Genomic DNA, 21,853 nt, shown 5'->3' on the forward strand with positions numbered 1-21,853 from the left:
CCTGAATTTTTAATATTTTCATTGTGGCCAAACACACAATATTTACTATTTTAACCATTGTAAAGTATATTATTTATACATATATTATATATATTATATATATATTTATATTTATATTTATATTATATTTTTAATATATTCACAGAATTTTGGAACCATCACCACCATCGAGTTCCAGAACATTCCCATCTTCCCCAAAGGAAATCCTGTGTCTCTAAAGCAGTCATTCTCCATTCCCATCTCCCTCAACCCCAGAGAATCACTAATCTGTGTTGGGGAAGAAGAATTTCTTCTGGTCTTCAAGGTCCTTCCAGCTGGACTAAGAATCAAATTGCCATGAAACAGATCAACAGGAGAAAATAAAATTTAGTTTCCTATATACAGGGAATCCACACAGACATGAGATTCCAAAGGCAGACAGAATGAGGTATATGTGTCAGCCTGAATGGAGAAGAAGAGTGCAGGGGTCTGGGACTTCAAAGGGAAGGAATACAATTTATAGGAAGATACACAAGAGTATATGTTTGATAAACAAACATTTGCTGGGGCACTCAGAAACAACGAGACATAGAGGACTTGGGTCAAACAGGCATTGCTAGGTTCCTCCATGTCTGCTGTACCTGGTTCATATTGCAATGTAGTTATCTATGGACCCAGAGCAGATCCTCTATCTAAGTTCTTTTTAGGTGGTTGAGAGGGAGGTAGAGAGACTTTCCTGAATCTGCAGAGTTTTGATTCCTTTTTAACTCAAAACAATCTTTATGCTAAAGTGGCCCATCTTTGGGTGTCCTGCCCTTGGCCCTGACATCTGCTGTCTGCGTGAATTTGCCTATTTTGGATACTTTTCATATAAATGGAATCATAGATTGTGTCGCCTTTTGTATCTAGCTTCTTTCAGTTAATATAATGTTTTCAAGGTTCTTCGATGTTGTAGCATGTATTGGTATTTCAATCCCTTTTACGGCTGAAGGATATTCCTTTGTATGCGTATATCACGTGTCGTTTATACCTCAGTCACGTACCACATATTATACCACATTCATCCATTCATCCAATGATACACACTTGTGTTGTTTCCACTTTTTGGCTATTGTGAACAGCGTTGCTATGAACATTTGTGTAAGAATTTTTTTGAGTACTCGTTTTCAATTCTCTTAGATATATACCTATGGGTAAAATTGGTGGGTCATGTAGTAATTTTAACTTTTCGAGGAATCTCTGAACTGTTTTCCACATTGGCTGCACCATTTTACATTCCCCCTACCCATGTACAAGGGTTCCAATGTCTCCACATTCTTGCCAACATTTATTTTCCATTATTTAAAATTATAGCCATCTGATGGGTGTGAAGTGGTATCTCACTGTGGTTTTGATTTGCATTTCCCTGATGACTAATGTTTTAAAGCATCTTTTTATGTGTTTCTTGGCCATTTGTATATTTCCCTGGGAGAAATGTCTATTCAAATTTATTGCCCAGTTTTTTGTTTTTGTTTTTGTTTTTAAATTTTTTTAACGTTTTATTTATTTTTGAGACAGAGACAGAACATGAACGGGGGAGGGGCAGAGAGAGAGGGAGACACAGAATCGGAAGCAGGCTCCAGGCTCTGAGCCATCAACCCAGAGCCCGACGCGGGGCTCGAACTCACAGACCGTGAGATCGTGACCTGAGCTGAAGTCGGCCGCTTAACCGACTGAGCCACCCAGGCACCCCTATTGCCCAGTTTTTAATTTGAGTTTCTGTCTTTTGCTGTTGAGTTGTAAGAATTCTTTCCATGTGCTGGATATAAGACCCCATCAGATATATGATTTGCATATATTTTCTCAAACGCTGTGGGTTGTCTTTTTACTTTCTTGATTGTGTCCTTCGATGCACAAAAGTTTCTAATTTTGATGAAATCCAAGTCATCTATTTTTCCTTTTGTTGCTCATGATTTAGGTGTGATATATAAGAACCCATTGCCAAATCTAAGGTCATAACAATTTACCGTATTTTTTATTCTAAGAATTTTATCTCTTATGTTTAGATCTTCAATCCATTATGAGTTAAATTTTGTAATATGCTGTGAGGTCTGAATGTATTCATCCTGACCTGCAAATTCCTATGTTGAATCCTAACCTTGAAACATGATAGTATTAGGGGGGTGGGGCCTTTCGGAAGTGATTAGATATCAGTATTCTTTATAAAGGAGACTTCATGAAAGTCCCTAGTCCCTTCTACCACTGAGGTCACAGTAAAAAGTTGCTGGCCATGAACAAGGACGAGGGCCTTCACTGGAACATGACTATGCTGGCACCCTGGTCTTGGATTCCAAGCCTCCAGAAGTGCAAGAAATAAATTTCAGTTGTTTATAAGCTACCCAGTCTGTGGCATTTTGTTATAGCAGCTTGAGTAGACTAAGACAGGATCCAACTTCATTCTTTTGCATGTGTATGTCCAGTTTTCCCAGCATTATTTTTGAAGAGACTTTTCTTTTTTCATCAAATAACATTGGCACCCTTGTAGAAAATCAATTGATCATAGATATACGGATTCATTTCTGGACTCTCCATAAAATTCCAGTTATCTATATGTCTATCTTTATCCAAATGCCACACTTTTGAATACCTATAGCTTGTTAGCAACTTTTGAAATCAGGAAGTCTCAGTTCTCCAAATTTGTTATTAAAAAAATTTTTTTTTACATTTGTTTAATTTTGAGAGATAGAGTGCGAGCTGGAAAGAGGCCGAGAGAGAGAGAGAGAGAAAGAGAGAGAGAGGGAGACACAGAATCCAAAGAGGACTCCAGGTTCTGAGCTGTCAGCACAGAGCCTGATGTGGGGCTCGAACCCGCAGACTGTGAGATCATGGCCAGAGCTGAAGCTGGACACTCAACTGAATGAGCCACCCAGGAGCCCCCAAAATTTGTTATTGTTAAAGATTGCTTTGGCCATTTGGGGCTCCTTGCAATTCTGTATGAATTTTAGGGTCAGTGTTTCCAATTTGGCAAAAAAGGCCATTGGAATTTTCATAAGAATTGCATTGAGTTTGTAGATAGCTTTAGGGAATATTGGCATCTTACCTGTATTTTGTTTTAATTAATGGACACAGGATGTCTTTCCATTATTTGATTCTTCTTTAATTTACTTCAGCAATATTTTGTAGCTTTCAGTGTAGAAGTCTTTCACTTCCTTGGTTAAATTCATTTTTAAGTATTTTATTCTTTTCAGTGCTGTTACTGGAATTGTTTTGGCAATTTTCTTTTGGATTGTTCATTGCTAGTATATAAAAACACTGCTGATTTGTCTTAATATTGCATCCTGCAACCTTGCTGAAGTAATTTACTAGGTCTAATCATTTTTTTAAAAAAATTCTTTAGGATTTCCATGTGTAAAATCATAGTATCTGCAAATAGAGATAGTTTCACTTCTTCCTTTCCAATTTTATTCTTTTTCTTGCCTAATTGCTCTTGCTAGGATTTCCAGTATTTTGTTGAATAGAAGTGGCAAAAGTGGGCATCCTGGTCTTGTGCTTGATCACAGCTGGAAAGCTTTCAGTTTTTCACCATTGCGTATGATGTTAGCTGTGTTTTTTAAATAAACAGTCTTTATCATGCTGAAGAAGTTCCCTTCTATTTCTGGTTTGCTGCATGTTTCATTGTGAAAAGGGTGTTGGATTTTGTCAAAAGCTTTTTCTGCAGCAACTGGGATGATCATGGTTTTCTCCTGGCCTGCATTCTTGGCCAGTAGGGTCAATTACTTTTCTCTATGTATATAAGTTACCTAAGTTTGTAACCTGCTTTTTGTACTCATACCATGAAAATCTCATTTTCATTAAAAACCATTAAAATTATGATTTCCTGAGGCCATATATATATATTTCCCCCGAGGTTGCACGTTATATCCTCATATGGATGTTCTACAACTTACTTAGTACTTCTATATCGTTTCAGTAAAAATAGTTGATGTGTTCTCCTCTACAACTCCACAACCTCTGAATTTGCTTTCTTTTCAGTTCTGAAGTTCTTTAAATCTTTACTGCTACTAAGCAGATCACCTCCTTCCCTCCTGCTTCATGTTTATTTTTCTTCTTGTTCCTTGATTTATACTTCTCATACATATGCTAATCTTTGTTTTTTGCTTATTTCATCTGCTGAATTAATGACTAAGCCAGTAGAGTCAAATGCAAGAAATATAACAACCAGGGTACCTGGGTGGCTCAGTTTGTTGAGCATTGGATTTCGGCTCAGGTCATGATCTCAGGGTTCGTGAGTTCAAGACCCGGATCAGCTCACTGTTATCCGCCTGTCAGTACAGACCTGGCTTCAGATCCTCTGTCCCCTTCTCCCAGCTTGTGCTCTCCCCGCAAATAAATAAATATAAAAAAAAAAGTATAAAAACTTACCGGCAAAAATAATAAAGTTCAAATGTACATTATTACTATCTATATTTTATTTAGCTTGGGAAGAAAAAATCTGCAATTTGGTCAGTTTTGTTTTTTGGTCTTTTTGTCAGTATCCAATTTGTGAGCGCTTGCAGCTATGTTTTTAAAGCATTATCTGCAAATACAGGGATGTTGGAAGATTATTGAACTCACATATAAAACGAATGTAGAAAATTTAGTTTTAGAGAATAAACATTTATTCTCTACAGAAAAGCATCTCCGTGTCTTATTTTCGCACTTTATTTATTTTTTAAACCACTTGTGTTTAAATTAAAATTTTGCTCATAGACATCCCTTTCCACAACCCCGCCCCAGTAAAATACACGCCCCTATGTACACATTTTGGCATCGTTAGACACATTTGATTAAAAAGCTGATAAAATTCTAAAAACAAGGACACTGAAAAAAAAAAAAAGAATCCCACCAGATCAGAACAGATACAAATCAGACAGTCCTTAGGAGACTTGACCAAGTTACCACTGGTTTAGTTTCCCTGTGTTCCCAGGAACCGCGGAAGAAAACTACAATTCCCAGAATGCTTAGAACGCGTGCGCGGCCTGGAAACTTGCTGGCTCAGTCCCGCCTCCTTATTCCAGTGATTGGACTGTCCCGTTGCGCGTCTCTGAACTTCTCTTTTTCCATTGGTGGACTCCCCAGCGAGGTCAATTACAGAGCCTACGTTCGTTTTGGCCCTTCTAGCCTGCCGGCTCTCCCCCTCCCCGCCCGGTACCAAGATGGCGGCAGAAGCAGCTGGTGGGAAATACAGAAGCACTGTCAGCAAAAGCAAAGACCCCTCGGGGCTGCTCATCTCTGTGATCAGGTGAGGGAGGCAGGAGGCAGGGTCAGGGGACAGGGGGCAGCGGGCAGCGGCTCGACCTCCGCTTTGGAAGGGAGAAGGGTTAGGTGGGTTCCACCCTGCCGACCCCTCCCCTTTCCTCCTTGCCTCCCCCAACCCCTCCCAAGGACCCCCACAGTCCTCCCTTTTTCTCTGGGGTTGGGCTAGAGGGAGGAACCCCGCCTCGCTGTCTTTTCTTTAGGGCCAGAGCTTTCCATTAGGGTCCCCGGGCCCTAAAGGCACGCTGTTTGGGGGCTTGGTAGAGAAAGCCAGGTGTATTCATTTAGTCATACAACGTTTATTTATGGATTACCTTCAGCCGCGCTCACTAGGGAAGGCTTCTTGTTTCCTGGATTTCTGGGTGGAAGGCCCTGAAGTCCGGGGACTACTGTCACGAGTTGCAGATTGTGTTCTCACACTTCGGACACCTCCAACCACCTGTGAATGGCCACAGCTTCAAATACAAGAGCCTGTAATGAGCTGGTAGAAGGGCCGTGGGTTTGAAGGCACACATCCGTTTTCAATTTTTTTCTGCCTTCCTATCCCGGTCTAGTCCTTCAAAACAAAACCAAACAAATTTCGAGTTATCTGCCATTCTCCCAGAATATGTATGGTGGGAGTGGGATTGGTGGGGCTCCTGTTTTAAAAATGTGATCTAGATTAAGGATAGGGGAATCCTTTCAAACACCATTAAGCATGACACAGGGAGTGATTAAAACAACCTGAATAAAATGTATTTAACACGTTTTTACTTTGTTGACCTTTGAATTTAAACTCAGGTATTTTTCATAAAATGCCCCCCCCCCCCCCCTTCCCTCTCTCGTCTATCCCTCTACCTATGCTAAACTTTTGGTTGAGTTCTAGGAGGGCTCCTGGAATGTCCTGTTGATCTTTTTAAAACCCAGGCTCAGTAGTACCTGGTAGTTCCTAAGGGCTTGAAGGTATCCCTAGATTGAATTTTAAAACAGTCTCCCACTCATGGACTGATAAAGACCCTTCTCATGGGTGTTATTTTGGGGCCTCTAATTTCATATCATGGTATATTGAATCATTATTACTAAGTTTTTTGGTTGATTTTTTTCTTTTTAATTAAGATTTTTTTAATTAAGATGATAATTCTCTGTGTGGAAATACTTAATAAACCTGGCAGGCCATACAAAGGGAATGCGGGTCTAGTGTGGACCCACATTCTTGCTGTGACAGTATAGTGTAGATGTTTCATGATACTAAAACTCCGACTAGAGTGTTGGTAGTGGCCCATCTTAATCTCCTGTAGAATTATAATACATGAATTTATTTGGGTTCTTTTTTTGAGCTTTTTTCTGCCTTGTAGTCAACATTCATTTAAACTGTGCATTTAATGCTAGTTTGTAGTATGATGCCTGGTCCTTAATACGTACTTAGTAAATATATAAATATATGCCAAACAAATGAGGGAATGCCCTGAGTTTTGCGAAGATGAATCAGACGTGACGTTATCCTGGAGAGTATAGCTCACTTGAGGGGTAAAATACGGAAGTAAAAACTATGACATAAGAGTGGGAGAGACAGAGGTGAAATATGAGAATCCAAGAGGAGTGGTGAAGTAGAGTGTGGATTAGGGAAGGGAACAGCTGTATATAAATGTACCATTTCAACTGTGTACTTATGATTCTGTAGGCTTTACCACTTCTGCTGTGTATCAATTTTCTTAAATGCCAATTACATTCACTCTAAATGCCCTACATTTGAAAACATGAAAACCAAACTAAAGTTTATTTATTTATTTTTTTACTGATGCTGGTTCAGAAACACTGCCTTTGGTTGACTGTTCCTTTGCTCTTCAGGGGGACTTTGCCGCTGGATGGTGTGGAATATGATTTTGTGGTTGTTCGTCCATCTTTTCCACCCATCTATATTACGTAATCTTCACGTTATCACCATGATTTAGGGCAATGCATTTTTTGTGCTGACTTCTGTTGTGTGTTAATATTTGTCATTTTTCTTCCTTATCCTTGACCACCTCCAACCACTTGAATAACCCTTTTCAAACATCTGTTGACTAGCATGGTATAACAGAGTGTCCAGACCTAGTATCCTGGGCAAGTTTTTTTTAAAAATTTATTTTAGAGAGCATAAGCTGGGGGGGGGAAGGGACGGAGGGAGGGAGGGAGGGCGGGGGGATCATCTTAGGCTCCACGCTCAGCATGGAGCCCAATACTGGGCTCAATCCCATGACCCTGGGATCATGGCCTGAGCCGAAATCAACAGTCGGACACTCACTGACTAGGCCATCCAGGTGCCCCTCTGGGCAAGTTTAGTAAGGATTCAAGCTCATGGTTACATAGGACCTTACTTATGACTGGATATTGTTGGTTCTGGAGTGTTAATGTTTGTATTTCAATATTTCTTTGTGTCATAGGAACATTGTGGGGTTGAAGCGAAAGTGTTGCTAGCTCTCCCTCCTTGTTGTTATGTCCCTGATGTGCTTTTGAACATAACACAGTGGTTTAAATTTCATAAAAACAGTGGCAGTTAATGAGAGGAGGATGGTAGTAACTTCGGTGTTTAGGTGGGGAGTAGCAGGGGAGAGTACTTCAGCAGAGAATAGAATGGGGAACGTTGTTGGTAAGACAGTAGATCTTAAAAGTTTTCATTACAAGAAATTATCACTGTGTGAGGTGGATGGATGTTAACTAAGCTTATTGTAATCATTTTGCAGTATACACAATATATTAAGCCATGTTGTACACCTTAAAGGACCGCAGTGTAATATGTCAATTACATCTTGCTAAAACAGGAAAAAATGGGAATGTATATTTCTTGTTAGTAAACTCTTCTCACTCTGAAGTTGCTGCTTTGTCTGTTCAGTTTGTATTCTTTGTGATACCCTTCTTGCAACATTGTATTCGTGATTAAAAAAATTTTTTTTAATGTTTATTTTTGAAGGACAGAGAGAGAGAGGGAGCACGTGAGCGAGCATGAGCGACCCTGAGCGGGGGAGGGGCAGAGAAAGGGAGACAGAAGTTGAAGCAGGCTCCAGGCTCTGAGCTGTCAGCACAGAGCCCGATGTGGGGCTCGACCCCAGGAGCAGTGAAATCATGACCTGAGCTGAAGTTGGATGCTTGACGGACTGAGCCACCCAGGAGCCTCTGTCTTCATGATTCTTAATTTCTCATGTAAAACTTTTGAGGATTGCCTCCTCTTCTCCTTGACTGCTTTTCAGATTCTCTTTCAAATAAATACCAAAGCTTTCTTGAACCCATTTTAGGCTCATGTTTGTAAAGTCTCAGCATCCTTGAAGATCTATCTGATATGTGCCAGTTCTCTTTCATGTTCCCTTGGACCTATCATTTTATCACCAAATAAATGATTTGTCAGTGATAGTCCTTTGAAAAATTTGATTAGTTGGGCTTTATTTCTCTTTATTTCTCTTTTTATGTCACTGAGCAGTTTTTTTTTTTTTTTGAATAGTGAGTGTTAAAAATTCTCCATCAGTTCTTTTGTTCAGATGTGTAAAAAACAGTTATTTGTATTTCTTATTGGGCATTAGCATAACACATATATATTTAATGCTCTCTCTATGAGTTGGAACAGCATAAGGAAACTACAGGTGGGTAAGCGTTCGACCTAAAGATACAGTAGATATAGACAGGGGGAATGGCCAGATCTCATCACTGTTTCCTGCTGTGGTGCCAACTAGTTAAATAACAACTATTTTGATGGTGTGATCGACCACCACTTTAAAGCATTTGAAAAACAAAACAGCTTCAAGAAGTATAGTGTAGTTGTAATGAAAATGTTATGTTTGGTAGATGATTATTTAAGAACCTTGAGACTCGTAAAATGCAATTCTTAGCCTTTTAAAAAAAAGTACTGGGGAAAAAGATTTCAGGTCAATCAGAGGTTTCACAGGGTGGGCTCCTGGGGTATTGCTGGGTCCTCAGGCTGGGAAGTGGGGCTTTGATGAGGAGACAGACCGTGCTTGGGACTGAGTCTGTCGGAGGCCACTCCTCTAACTGCAGCTTTTGGCTTAAAGTCTTGCCGCTGGCCCTTTGAGATGGAACTAATTGGGTGGACAGAGTCATGATTACCCGCTGATGTAAATTTGGACAGTTTTACACGTGTGTGTGCACACACAGCATTTTCCTACTTTTTTATTGATTCCTACCCCCTAACCTCTTGTTCGGTGTGATGTCGAAACAGGCAGCCTTTCTAAATGAGAAGTAAGCAGAATGGCATTTTGGAGATGCTATTTGATTTTTGTGAGTTCTTGTCAGATTTTTAATTGGGAAATGTGTCTACCACTTACTGTTAGGTGATTTGCTTTCCAATTAAATGTTGACTCACTTCTCCTTGCAAGTTGGCCTTTAATAGACCATTTAATTGGGAAGCCAAACTTTGGCTGTGGCTTGAGGTGACCTTACCGGAACCTCAGAGCGGAGCTTTTGTAGACAGACTCTGGCTACAGATGTCAAGGAGGTTTGAAGGCAGTTGAAGGCCCACGGTGTCACCAACTTTCATGTCTTCACAGAAGTTGGGATTTCAAAAACTTGGGAAATCCTTTATTGTAGACACCTGTTGAATTCCCTTCCTCCTCAGAGAGTGTTTTCGGTCAGCCCCGTACGTAATTCAAAGCCCGCTTTGTTGAAGGGACCCGGGCTCTGATCAGAGCTTTGAACAAACAGCTTTGAGGTCCATGGCACAGTCTGTGGCAGAAGGGAACGTGGTCACTGTGTTCGGAGCGGAGGCCTGGAAGTTGTGCTAGGCGGTTAGCGCTGTTTGCGGCGGCCCCTCCCTCTCTTCATCTGAGCCAGGCTCATTGTGGTTTTTAGGGTTCCCCGCTCTCTCTGCATCCTGGGGCGTCTTGGCCCTAGCAATGTGGTGCCGTTTAAACATCACTGCTAGGCTCTCTCGAGACTAAACACTTTTTTCTCGAAGTCCTGCCACGTCCGACAGCATATGTGGATATAAGAGGCAAAATAATCCCCGCCCCGGTTATTTTTTTCTGTGAAACATGAAGAATTAATATCTTGGGAACCCATGTCTTAGTTTCCAACCTCATGTATCATTTTTATTTTTTTTATTTTTAAAAAAAATTTTTTTTTTTCAACGTTTTTAATCTATTTTTGGGACAGAGAGAGACAAAGCATGAACGGGGGAGGGGCAGAGAGAGAGGGAGACACAGAATCGGAAGCAGGCTCCAGGCTCCGAGCCATCAGCCCAGAGCCTGACGCGGGGCTCGAACTCACGGACCGGACCGCGAGATCGTGACCTGGCTGAAGTCGGACGCTTAACCGACTGCGCCACCCAGGCGCCCCTCATGTGTCATTTTTAACACGGGGATTTCCTGAAGGCCTTGAGGCAGAGAGGGGTATGTAATGTTGGGTGCTGGGTCAGGTTTTTTCCAAGCCACTACTTAGAGTAGATAGGTGCGGTCAGTTTTTGGTGGGAGTTGAGGTGTAGTTAGTAGAGCGAGAGAGAGGGAGAGAGAGAGAGGGGAGGGAGAGGGAGAGCGAGATCTGGTGAGAAACTTGATTGTAATGTTTGCCAGATAGCAACCGGGATAGGATGTTAGTTTTCTGTCAGGAATCTCCTTCCCAGTTTGGTGTGAAGGTAACCAAAAAACCTTCTGTAGCTGAATTAAGATGGCAGTTATTGATAATTTGGGAGTCAGCCAAAGAAGCTAGATTTCAGTATATGTACTCTTACGTGTACATGTGAAATATATCTAAGCAGACGTAAAACACAAAATATTTATTAGGTTAAGGACAGAAAGTTTATAAACGAGCAAATTGAAAAGCCTATGATCACTTTGTCTAGATAACCCCTTTTGCCATTAACAAATTATATGATTTTCTGAAATCACAGGTATAATTTTCAAAATTCAGTTACATATTTAGAAAATGCAAATATTTCAAGAGGAACAAAATAAAAACCAAAGACTTTTCTCCCTGTTCATCTCTTCCCTGAAATATCTCTGTTAAGTGTCGTTTGGTTCTTTGAGGAAAATAGAAACTGTATTTAAGTATGTGTGAATGTATGATCTGTAAACAAGAATGTATATTCTTTAATATTTTTTCTTTTTTTTAATGTTTATTTATTTTGAGAGAGAGCGAGCGAGTGAGCACGAGTGGGGGAGGGGCAGAGAGAAGGGGAGAGAGAGGATTCTAAGGAGGCTTCGAGACCGCGTAGAGCCCGATGCAAGGCTTGATCTCATGAACCGTGAGATCATGACCTGAGCCGAAACCAAGAGTTGGATGCTTACCCGACTGAGCCACCCAGGCGCCCCATTTTTTAATATTTAGTATCTTAATATATAATATTATTTATGAAATTATATGCACTTAAAGAATATTCATGAAAATTATGTATTATATATTCTTTAAACACTTGGGGTCATACTATGTATATTTTTGAACCTCTGTTCGTTGGCTTATTTTTCTCTATTTTGGAGATCTCTTCTAGCAGCACGTATTGATATATTCAATCTTTTCAGTGGCGATGTCGCGTTCTGTCATATGGCACCCCATAATCTATTTAATTGGTGGTCTCTTTCCCACCCCTTTTGTAACACTTAAGTTTTTTTTTTTCCCCTTTTCGTCTTCTGTTAAAAATGCATTGCAGTGAGCATTCACGTACCTCTGAGAGCCATATCCATGGTGTAAAATCATGGCAGTAGCAGAGGAATTGCTACATCTGAGTATATGCACATTTTGTATTTTGACAGGGTCAAAATGTCCTCTGGGAAGATGGTAATTTACACCCCCACAAGTGGTGTGGTAGCGTACCTGTTTTCCCTGGCCCTGGCCAGGAACTGGATGTTTTTGATGACTGTCTTTCTTTATTAACTCTGTTATGAGTAAGAGGGTAGTATTTGTCTCACTGTCACGTAGTTGCATGTCGTAGTTGGATGCATGTGGGTATACGTGTTTTGCAAATATTTTTTCCCGATCTTGTGTTGTCATTCTCTTGACATAGTCTTTCCCAGAGCAGAAGTTTGTAATTTTCACTAAGTCCAGCTCATCAGTGATTTCTGTCGTGGGTCATGTCTTTGGTGTTGTATCTAAAAAGTCTGTGCCGGGTTGCCTGGATGGCTCAGTTGGTTACGCGTTTGACTTGGCTTCAGCTCGGGTCATGATCTCACGGTTTGTGAGATCGAGCCCGGCTTTGGGCTTCGTGTTGACACTGTGGAGCCTGTTTGGGATTCTCTCTCTCCCTCTCTTTGCCTCTCCCCTGTGTGCATGTACGTGGGCTCTCTCAAAAAAACTATAAGAAGTCTATGCCATACCCCAAATCGTCTAAATTTTCTCCAATATTAACTTCTAGGGGCTTTATATTTTGTCTTATATTTGGGACTGTTATCTGGTATGAGTTAAGTTTTGTGAAGGCTATAAAATCTGTGTCTAGATCTTTTTTTTTTTTGCACGTGGATGTCCAGCACCTTTTGTTGGAAAGATGATCTTTTTTCTCCATTGTTGGACACATGTGGGATCGTGAACAACATTCCATGCCTTTTGTTCTCTTCTTGTGCACACTTGTCATTGTAGCTTTCCTCATTTTCCTTTATAAAAATTGCATCACAAAAGGTGGTAAAAAAAAAAAAAGTCATAAAAAAAAATCCAACAATCTTCTTCCCAAATAATACCTATTTTCTTTTTAAGGTTTGTGTGTGGATTCTGTTTAGGTACATACAGAGATTTAATACTTGTAATTATAACAAACTTCATTTTTTTTTTAGCATAACAAAATTTTTTTGTATTGCTGTGTAGTCCTTGTAATTATATATTAAAAATTTTTTTAAATGTCTATTTATTTTTGAAAGAGACAGAGTGTGAGCAGAGACAGAGAGAGAGGGAGACAGAATCTGAAGCAGGCTCCAGGCTCTGAGCTGTCAGCTCAGAGCCCCACGCAGGGCTCGAACCCACGAACAGCAAGATCATGACCTGAACCGAAGTGGGATGCTCAACCTACCGAGCCACCCAAGCACCCCTGTAATTATACATTTTCTAAGTGGGGAAATCAAAAAATATGGAAAATTACAGAGAAGAAAAATATAAACTCATTCTCTTTACCCAGAATTAAAAATTATTAAGAAATTTGCTTCCAGTGTTTAAAAATTGTTATAAAAATAATACACATTCATATAAAGAGTTCAGACACTGGAAATGCAGCAAGATAGAAGATGAAAATTATTCCAAACTTTATCTTTTGTAAATTACTAACCATCATTGCTATTAGCTGTACCTAATTGTAGACATTTCTCTGTCTCTGTGTGGGTATGAAATGGGTGTATAGATAGAAATAATTTTTTAAATAGATATAGGATCTTTATATGCTGACTTGTATGCTCACTTTATTTGTCTCACTTTTTGAGGTATATATACATGTAGTAAAGTGTATACATATTAAGTATATGTCTTGCTGAATTTTAACTTGTGTAACCACTACCCACATCAAGATAGAGGTGAACATTTCCAGCATCCCTGTCCATTTCTTTCCAGTTCGTATTTTGTGTGAGAGTATCCTGTTATTCCAGCACCATTTGTTAAAAAGATTATGCTTTCTTCACTGAATTTCTTTTGCACCTCTGTCAAAAATCATTTGACCAGTGCGGGTCTCTTTCTTGATTATCTAGTCTGTTCCATTCATCTGTTTATCTTGATAACATTATTACACAGCAGCCACACAGTCTTTTTTTTTTTTTTTTTTTTTTTTTTTGAGAGAGAGAGTGCGAGCAGTGGAGAGGGGCAGAGAGAGAGAGAGAGAGAGAGAGGGAGAGAGAGAGATTGAGAATCTTAAGCAGGCTTCATATTCAGTGCAGAGCCTGACACGGGGTTTGATCCCATGAACTCTGGGAATATGACCTGAGCTAAAATCGAGAGTTAGCTGGTCAACAAACTGAGTCACTGAGGTGTCCCTACAAAGTCTTGATTGTTGCTTTTATAAGTCTTGTAGACAGTATATGTTCTCCAACTGTATTGTATTTCTTAAAAATTTTTGTCACTATTCTAGGTCCATTTCTGTATCAATTTTATTTTTTATTTTTTTCCATATTAATCTTCGAATTAGCTAGTCAATTTCTACCATAAAACATGCTGGGATTTTGGCTGGGATTGCATTGAATGTACAGATTAATATGGGAGAATTGACAGCTGTGAGTTGTCTTATCCCTGAACAGGTATATCTCTTTATTTAATTAATTTCAGCAGTTTTTAAATGGATTTCAGTGTGTAAGTGTTACACGTATTGTTAGTCAGATTTATCTTAAAGGCCACTTCAGTGTTTTCACACCCAGTCTTTTTTTCTTGTTTTTTTGTTTTTGTTTTTGTTTTTTTTAGTATCGTTTCCATTATTGTGTCTTGAGGTTCATCTTTTCTACAGTTTCCAATCTGTTGTTAATCCTATGTGATGTAATTTTTATTAGATTGTAGTTAGGGGCTCTAGAAGTTTGATTTGGGTTTTTTAAGAAAAAAAAATCATTAATAGCTTTCCTTACATGTTCAGTCTTTCCTATAGCTTCTTGAACTATGGAAACAGGTATAATGGTTTTAATGCTCTTCTTTACTAATTTTGTCATCTGTGTCATTTTTGGGTTAATTTCAGTTGATTATCTGCTCTCCCCCCCCCCCCGTTTGACATTCTTCTATACCTTTTGGATACTATATACTGTGATTTTTACCTTTTTGGGCACTGGTAGTGGATGTCTTTGTTTTCCTGTAAATATTCCTGAGTTTTGTTCTGGGATGTGGTTAGGTTGCTTGGAAACTGTGGCCCTTTCAGGTCTTATTTTAAGTTTTGCTCATTGGGAGCAGAGCAGCATTTGGTTTAGCGTCAATTTTGTCTCACTTCTATTGCAAAATCCTTTTGAATACTCCACCCAGTGCTCTGTGAATCATGAGATTTTTCACTCTGGCTGTGTGTGATTTCAGATACTGTGTCCACTAATCCTTACTGGTGGTTCTATTCCTGGCCTTGGGTTATTTCCTTTCATGCATGTGCTGATGATGGTCGGCGGAAGCTTTAAGGGAGCCCTTCTCCAGAGTGCCCTGTGCAGTTCTCTTTCCTCTGTCACCAGCCCTGCAAACTCTTAACTGCCTTCATGTTTAAGGTTTCAAAATTGGTTTTTTTTGGTTGTTGTTACTTTCAGATGCTAGGGTAAATTTAGTTCCTGTCATTTCATCTCGGCCAGAAGTGGAAGTCCATCAGGGCTTACTATTTTGAAAAATATCTCTAAAGTTTGATTTTTCATTGGTCCGATTTCATCAGCTGCATATGCCCAGAGAGGAAGAATAAGGTAATCAGATGTGCTGTCTGAAGGTATGGCAGGAGAGTGAGGTAGGTATCTCAGCCCTGATGGCCTGATTTTTGCAGTATTTTGCAGAGTATTTAATTAAGCAGCTAAAAAGTTTCACTTTGTATAATATTTTTCCAGGAACTTTGCCTTCAGAACTCCTAGAAATGCTTTAGGACTATTTTGCATCTGTTTATGTATTTGTTTTTGAGGGTATAGTTTTTTTTTTTGTTTTGTTTAATGCCTGTGATGGTATTGTTCGTCGCAGCCTGAGCTCTCATAGAGCTGGTAATTGGTTTTCTTTGGGTGGCACAGCGTTTAGATTATTTTTGTTGGTGGTGGTTTTGTTTTGCTTTTTGTTTTTGCTTGCATTTGGAAGTTTGCAATCTGTGCTCGCATTTTTCAGTTTGCAGTGGTGGGGGCTGTTCTCTATCATCTTCTATTCTGCTCCTTACATTGTTAACTGCTTTTCAAGCCATGAAATGAGTTCTGCTCTGTTCAGTAGCCAGTCCTTTATGTGTTGGGAATTCGCCTTGAAAAACACGGGAACTACCATTTAACAGGGAGGTTCTTGTGACTATTTGACATGGTAGGCAAACTTAATGTTTTAAGTTCCTTAGGAGAACCTTTCCTGACGTTTATTGTTTTAAAAATTTTTATATAGCCCTTGCAAAAAATAAAGTGGCACATAGTTCAAAAACGTGTTTTTCCATTCAAAATTTGGTGCCTATCATTGTGCTAAATATTATAGGAGACATCATTTTTATACTCAAATATATCACCTGCGTGTTTTTAAAAATTCAGAATCTCAAAAAAAAAAAGTGCAGACTCAATCACCACCTACCCACCTTGGCAGAACCTCCATCTTAAGATTAGCAGGTGTTTTGAATGCAAATTGGGTAGCCTTTAGGATGTAATTTAGTTGGGGGAAATAAGGTAAACCAATTAGCATTAACTTTTTAAAGCGGAGACGATGGTATCTTGGCTATGTTTACAAAAATATTCTTAATTTAAGTAAAAGAACAATTGAACATGGAAAAAGACAGACAAAAGAAACACAGCCTTCTAACTGCCAGAGAGGAGGTGAGTGGGAGGATGGGTGAAGTAGGTGAAGGGGATTAAGAGTACATTTATTGTTATGAGCACGGAGTGATGGATAGACTTGTTGAATCGCTGTATGTACATCTGAAACCACTATAACACTATATAAATTACACTGGAATTAAGACTCTTTTCTTTTAATTTTGAGAGATACATACTGAATATATACCAGGAAAAATATCGTGTCTAGTATTTGCTTCAAAATCGTGGGGGTTGAGGGTTGAAGTTAGGGTATAACAAGATTGGGATGTGTTCACAGTTATTGAAGCTGGGTTATTTGAGGAGTCTCTTGATTTTTGTACGTGTTTGAACATTTCATGAAAATGTGTGGGTGTGTTTATATGTAGGTCCTGGGGAGAGGGAGGGAAGGGCATTACAAGGGTCTGTGGACAAATCTAAGAGATACTACATACTCTGCACGTCTAGTCCACCCAGCTTCTGCCCTCCCTCCCTCGCGCATGGACGTGTTCAAGTCTCTCGGATGTCTGTAGTTAAACCTGCTTCAATTTGGGTATTCCGGAATTTCCAAGATAACCTCGTGCCATGCAACACCTACTTTTGTCTTCTAAAATGTGATTTCTGAGGAACTCGCCAGAATCTCCACGTCAGGGAAGTAGCCTACACCTTCAAAATGACCAAATGCCGTAATGTGTGGTAGTCACAGGAGCCTTCCCCCCCCGGGGATGAAAAATAAGATCCCTGTGGAGAAGGCTAGGGAGCATGTGGAGCTTCAAGGTCAAGTGGGAAAAGAGATGGTGCTGGTTAAGTGAGGGTAGTAGGGGGTGGATTTCAAATGGACTCTGTCAATCCTGGATTCAGTTTTATGCTTTAGTGAGGCTGATTTTACTTAGTTTTAGATAATGCCCTTCTCTGTTGGTTATAAGATTTAGAGCTTTTGGCCCCCAGAAGTATTTTGTATAACCGAGTTAATTGAAATATTGAAAAACCGCATGTGTTGGGTGTAGTAATTGGCCCTAAGTGCTGTCTGAAGCAAGACACCAGTGAATTTTCAACTGACTTTAAAGCAGAAATTGTTTGCTGTCACTTGATATTAAATGAATCTTAGTAGCGAATTAAGGGATGTTGTTTTTATGCATCCAAAAAGTTTTTCAGAAGACTTGTCATCATGAATTGCTATCAGTTGGGATGGGATTATCTTGTATTTTGTGGGATCTAATAAGACATAATTAAGAAACAAGCCGTCACAGTGTATAATTGAATATAATAAAATCGGCTTAAAAAGGGTAATGTAGATTCGGTTATGCTTTGAGTGAAGCCATATCTTATGTGATTATATAGTGATACACATCTCAAATATTTAATGTGTGATTTTTTTTCCATGCAAACTCAGAATTACGAGGGTCTCTCTCTCTTTTTTTATAATTCATTGGAAGCATTTATAGACGATTCATCATATACAAAGTGCTCTGCATAGTAGAATAGGCTTTGAAGACCACTTCTCAAGTTTTATATTCTTGATCTCTTTTCCTCTTCTTTAGTTTGGAGTTACACTCTACTCTTATGCAGAACTGGCTTTAGTTCCCCTGCTGACATGTTACTGTCAGGCATTTCTTAGGTTGGCTGTTTCATGCTTTAAAGGAAAAGAAAATCTGACTCTCAGACTTTGAAATAAGGGCTGAGTAGATCATCTAATAGTGTAACCTAAATGTTTTTGTTTAAAAGCAGTTTGGGAAAGAAAATAGGATTCATGTTTTCAAGAATCATGTCTGTTCTAGGGTTTTTTTTTTTTTTTTTCTGTCTTGGGATCAATAACCAAAAGGAATATTCTAGAAAGCTCAGTAAGCTAATGTTTTGTTTTTTTTTTTTCCTGTTTGGAGTGAGGGTCCAAAACTAGTTAATCCTTGTGTTTTGGGGTTTAAAAATACTTACTTTTTGCCTTATGACAATGTGTTATTCTATTTTGTAAATAAAGAGGACCCCTTGTCTGGTGCTCTTTCCATTATGTGATTAAAAAAAATTCATTAGGATTGTCCTGACGAGAGTGAAGGTGGTACAGGTTGAGGGGTTCAGGTGCCTGATGAGGAAAAAGTACAAAGGCTCAGAGACTGCTAGTTTCTCTAAGAGGCCTTATTTCCCAGGAAGGGTATCACTGAGTTTTGATTCCTGCTGTAGATTGTGCTTTGAACAGCTGTAGCTTCCTGATAAGTAAGTGATTTTTGGATAAGTGGATTTTGGATATGTGGGACCTTACTTGTGATTAGTTTTTCTGAGTTGTTTGAAGGGATTTACATCAGTTGTTTTTGTTATTCCTGGAGGAGAGGTCACTGGATACCAACAAGTATTTACCTTAGTAAATACTTAAGCATATTAACTGTTTTCAGATAGCATGACTTAATACTAATTGTTCTGCAGGGGTCACCAGAATTCAGGTGTATTACGTTAAATATTTCTTCTAGCAGGTTAATTAGTTATCTGAGGCTGTATTAGGCAGTTAATTCTTGAGGATTTGTGGAGAATCCGTGTTGCTGTGACTAGGGTATGACCGATAACATCTGCCTTGAGATTTTAGCGAACCAAAATAATACTGCCTGTGTTTTGCAGGGTGGTGTATAAGTCTGCTCGAGCTGCCATAACAAAACACGGACCGAGTGGCCTAAACAGAAATTTATTTTCTCAGAGTTTTGGAGGCTAGAAGTCCAAGATCAAGGTACCAGTCAGGGTTGGCTACCTCATTAAAGCCCCATCCATATGACCTCCCTTAGACACCCTAATCTCCAAAGAGTCACATTGGGGGTTAGTGCTTCAACATAAATTTGGTAGTGGTAGGGGGTATGTCTCAATTCAGTCCAAAACAGCTTGTACTCTGGGGACTCTTATTACTTTGTTAAAATACCCTAAAAGGCTTCCAGAGTGATAGCCTGTTATCACCTATAGGTGGTCTTGAGTCTAGAGTCCTGGGCAGGCCACTAATTTTTCCTGACTGGTCGTCAACCTTTCTACTTGCTTTTCTGGCTTATAATATTTAACAGTCCCCTACTAACCCTTTAATACAAATACTTGTACTGTTGGTGCTCTTCAAAGAACTGCTCTCTGGTCAGCTTGAACTATCAAAGGGCTTTCTAAGAGGAGGAAATTAATGAAACATGGTTTGATTCATTTCATCCTGTAAATTCCCCCAATTCTATCCTTAGATTAAAATGGGTCATTGGAAATCTTCATGTTAGGATTATGTTCAGAGTCACAATCTCTAGGTCTGAGTTGTGTTTTACTGTTCGGTTCTTGAAGGAATTTAGAAGAACTGACCATGTAAAATTTATTGTATTTACAAGGTGGTTGAAGACATTGTTCACTGTATTGTATATTGTATTCCTTGTTGTTGTTGTTTTAAGTTTTTATCTATTTACTTTGAGAGAGAGAAAGAACAGAGAGAGGGAGAGAGAGATTACCAAGCAGGCTTTGCACTGTCAGCGCAGAGCCTGACATGGGGGTTGATCTCATGAACCGTGAGATCATGACCTGAGCCGATAGCAAGAGTTAGATGCTTAACTGACTGATCCACCCAGGCGCCCCTCTTCCCTGTTTTAAGTGAAAGGTTTCTTTTAGAATTTAGGACTAGCTTAAAGTGTGCTTCCTCAGCAAAGGAACTGGAATCTATACCTTTGATAATGAGAATTATTTAGCTACACTTCACTTTTTGCATGGCTAGGGACCTCACAGTTAGATTGAGGGCTGATTTCATATCAGCTGTGTTTGTTTGGGTATGACCTGCATACCTGTGTTCTGCATTCATGTGGCCTTGTTTTGTCCTGTATCTCCTTAACTAGTTCTGTTTTCTCATTGATATTTTCTATATTCTTGTACAAATGATCTCCAATCCTTTTTGGAAGAGGTTGGAGAGAAGTAAAATGAAACTTGAAATATTGTTGAATATTCGCCATTCAGTATTCACTAATAAATACTGGTTGAGGGGTGCCTGGGTGGCTCATTAGGTTAAGCATCTGACTTTTGGTTCTGGCTCAGGTCATGATCTCACGGTTTGTGAGATTGAGCCTGCATCAGGCTCTGTGCTGGGCATGGAACCTGCTTAAGATTTTCTCTCTCTCTCTGCCCCTCCATGTATGTGCATGCACAAGCTCGCTTTCTCTCTCTCTCTCTCTCAAAAAAAAAAAAAAAAAAAGGAAAAGAAAAGAAAAAAAGAATACTGGTTGAAAGCTATCATTGTTTTTTAAAGTTTTTATTTTTCTTAGTTATCTCTCCACCCAACATGGGGCTCGAATTCATGACCCTGAGGTCAAGAGTCGCACGCTCTTCAGTCGACTGAACCAGCCAGGCACCCCAAAAACTGTCATTCTCTGTTTGGGTGCTAATCCCCAGGTGGCATCAAAGAACACTTTTAGAGTACAAGTCCACAAAGGTGTCCCTGTTCTGGCTCCCGGCTTCCTACCTGATCTCATGTCTATCACTGTCCCCTTCCTTGCTTCTCTGAAGCCACACGGACTTGCCTGCCATTCCTTCTTCCTTGAACGGGCCAAACAATCCCCTGTGCATCTTGGGAGTCTGTGCGTCTTCCGTTCTCTCTGGAATCTGCTTCCCCAGATAGTGTCCCCTCTCTTTCCCTCATTTCTAGAAAGCTCTGGTCAAATGCCATCTTTATCTGAGAGGTTCTCTGGCCTCCTGTGTAATACAGTTCCCCTCCTCCTACCGTCCCTCTTTTTTCCGTAGCTGCTTCTTCCCGGGCTGCCGTGTATTCTGTATTTCTCTTGTATCACCTGCTTCTCCCACGAGAATGTAAGTTTCCTGAGGGAGGGATTGGCTTTATTCACCTGCCAAGTAGTAGGTGTTTAATCACTATTAGTTGAATGACTAAATGAACTAAATAGGGTCGCTGTAACTATTATTCGTCCTTTCCTAGAGATTTCTGAGCAGGCATTTCTTTGCGCGAGATAATTTAGTAGCAATTGTTTCTTCCGGCAAGGAACTGCCCTCCCTGACCCCTTCAGATCCTGTATCTTGCTGCTGCTCATTATTTAGCTTTTCCTAAGCACTTTTAATGTGCCACGCACCAGAAGAATATAAAGAAAAGGTCTGACCTCAGTTTGTGAATAAATATCTTCAGGAACTTTCAAATGGGGGGAGGCTTTGGGCTAACAGTGTTGCAATTCACAGATGATGTATTTGGTTCCTAATAATGTATCAGCCCACACGTCAATGGCACTTTTTATTTCACCGAGCACATTCATGGACTTTGCCAGTCACAACCACCT

General features: G+C 39.7%; 1 protein-coding gene across 4 annotated transcripts in view; it reads left to right on the plus strand.

The window, feature by feature from the left end:
• The first annotated feature begins 5,103 nt into the window (after positions 1-5,103).
• The window catches only part of EXOC4 (exocyst complex component 4), a 746,462-nt gene continuing 729,712 nt past the window's right edge, over positions 5,104-21,853 (plus strand). For 2 of the 4 annotated variants that reach the window (XM_049643021.1, XM_049643020.1), the window contains exon 1: positions 5,106-5,239. In XM_049643021.1, coding sequence (XP_049498978.1) covers positions 5,154-5,239 — 86 coding nt within the window. In that variant the 5' untranslated portion in view covers positions 5,106-5,153. Of the gene's footprint in view, positions 5,240-21,853 lie in introns of all 4 variants that reach the window. The other 2 variants (XM_049643019.1, XM_049643022.1) reach the window with 2 other exon arrangements.

Source organism: Panthera uncia, chromosome A2 (genome assembly GCF_023721935.1).
Source record: "Panthera uncia isolate 11264 chromosome A2, Puncia_PCG_1.0, whole genome shotgun sequence".
Taxonomy (NCBI): Eukaryota; Metazoa; Chordata; class Mammalia; order Carnivora; family Felidae; genus Panthera; species Panthera uncia.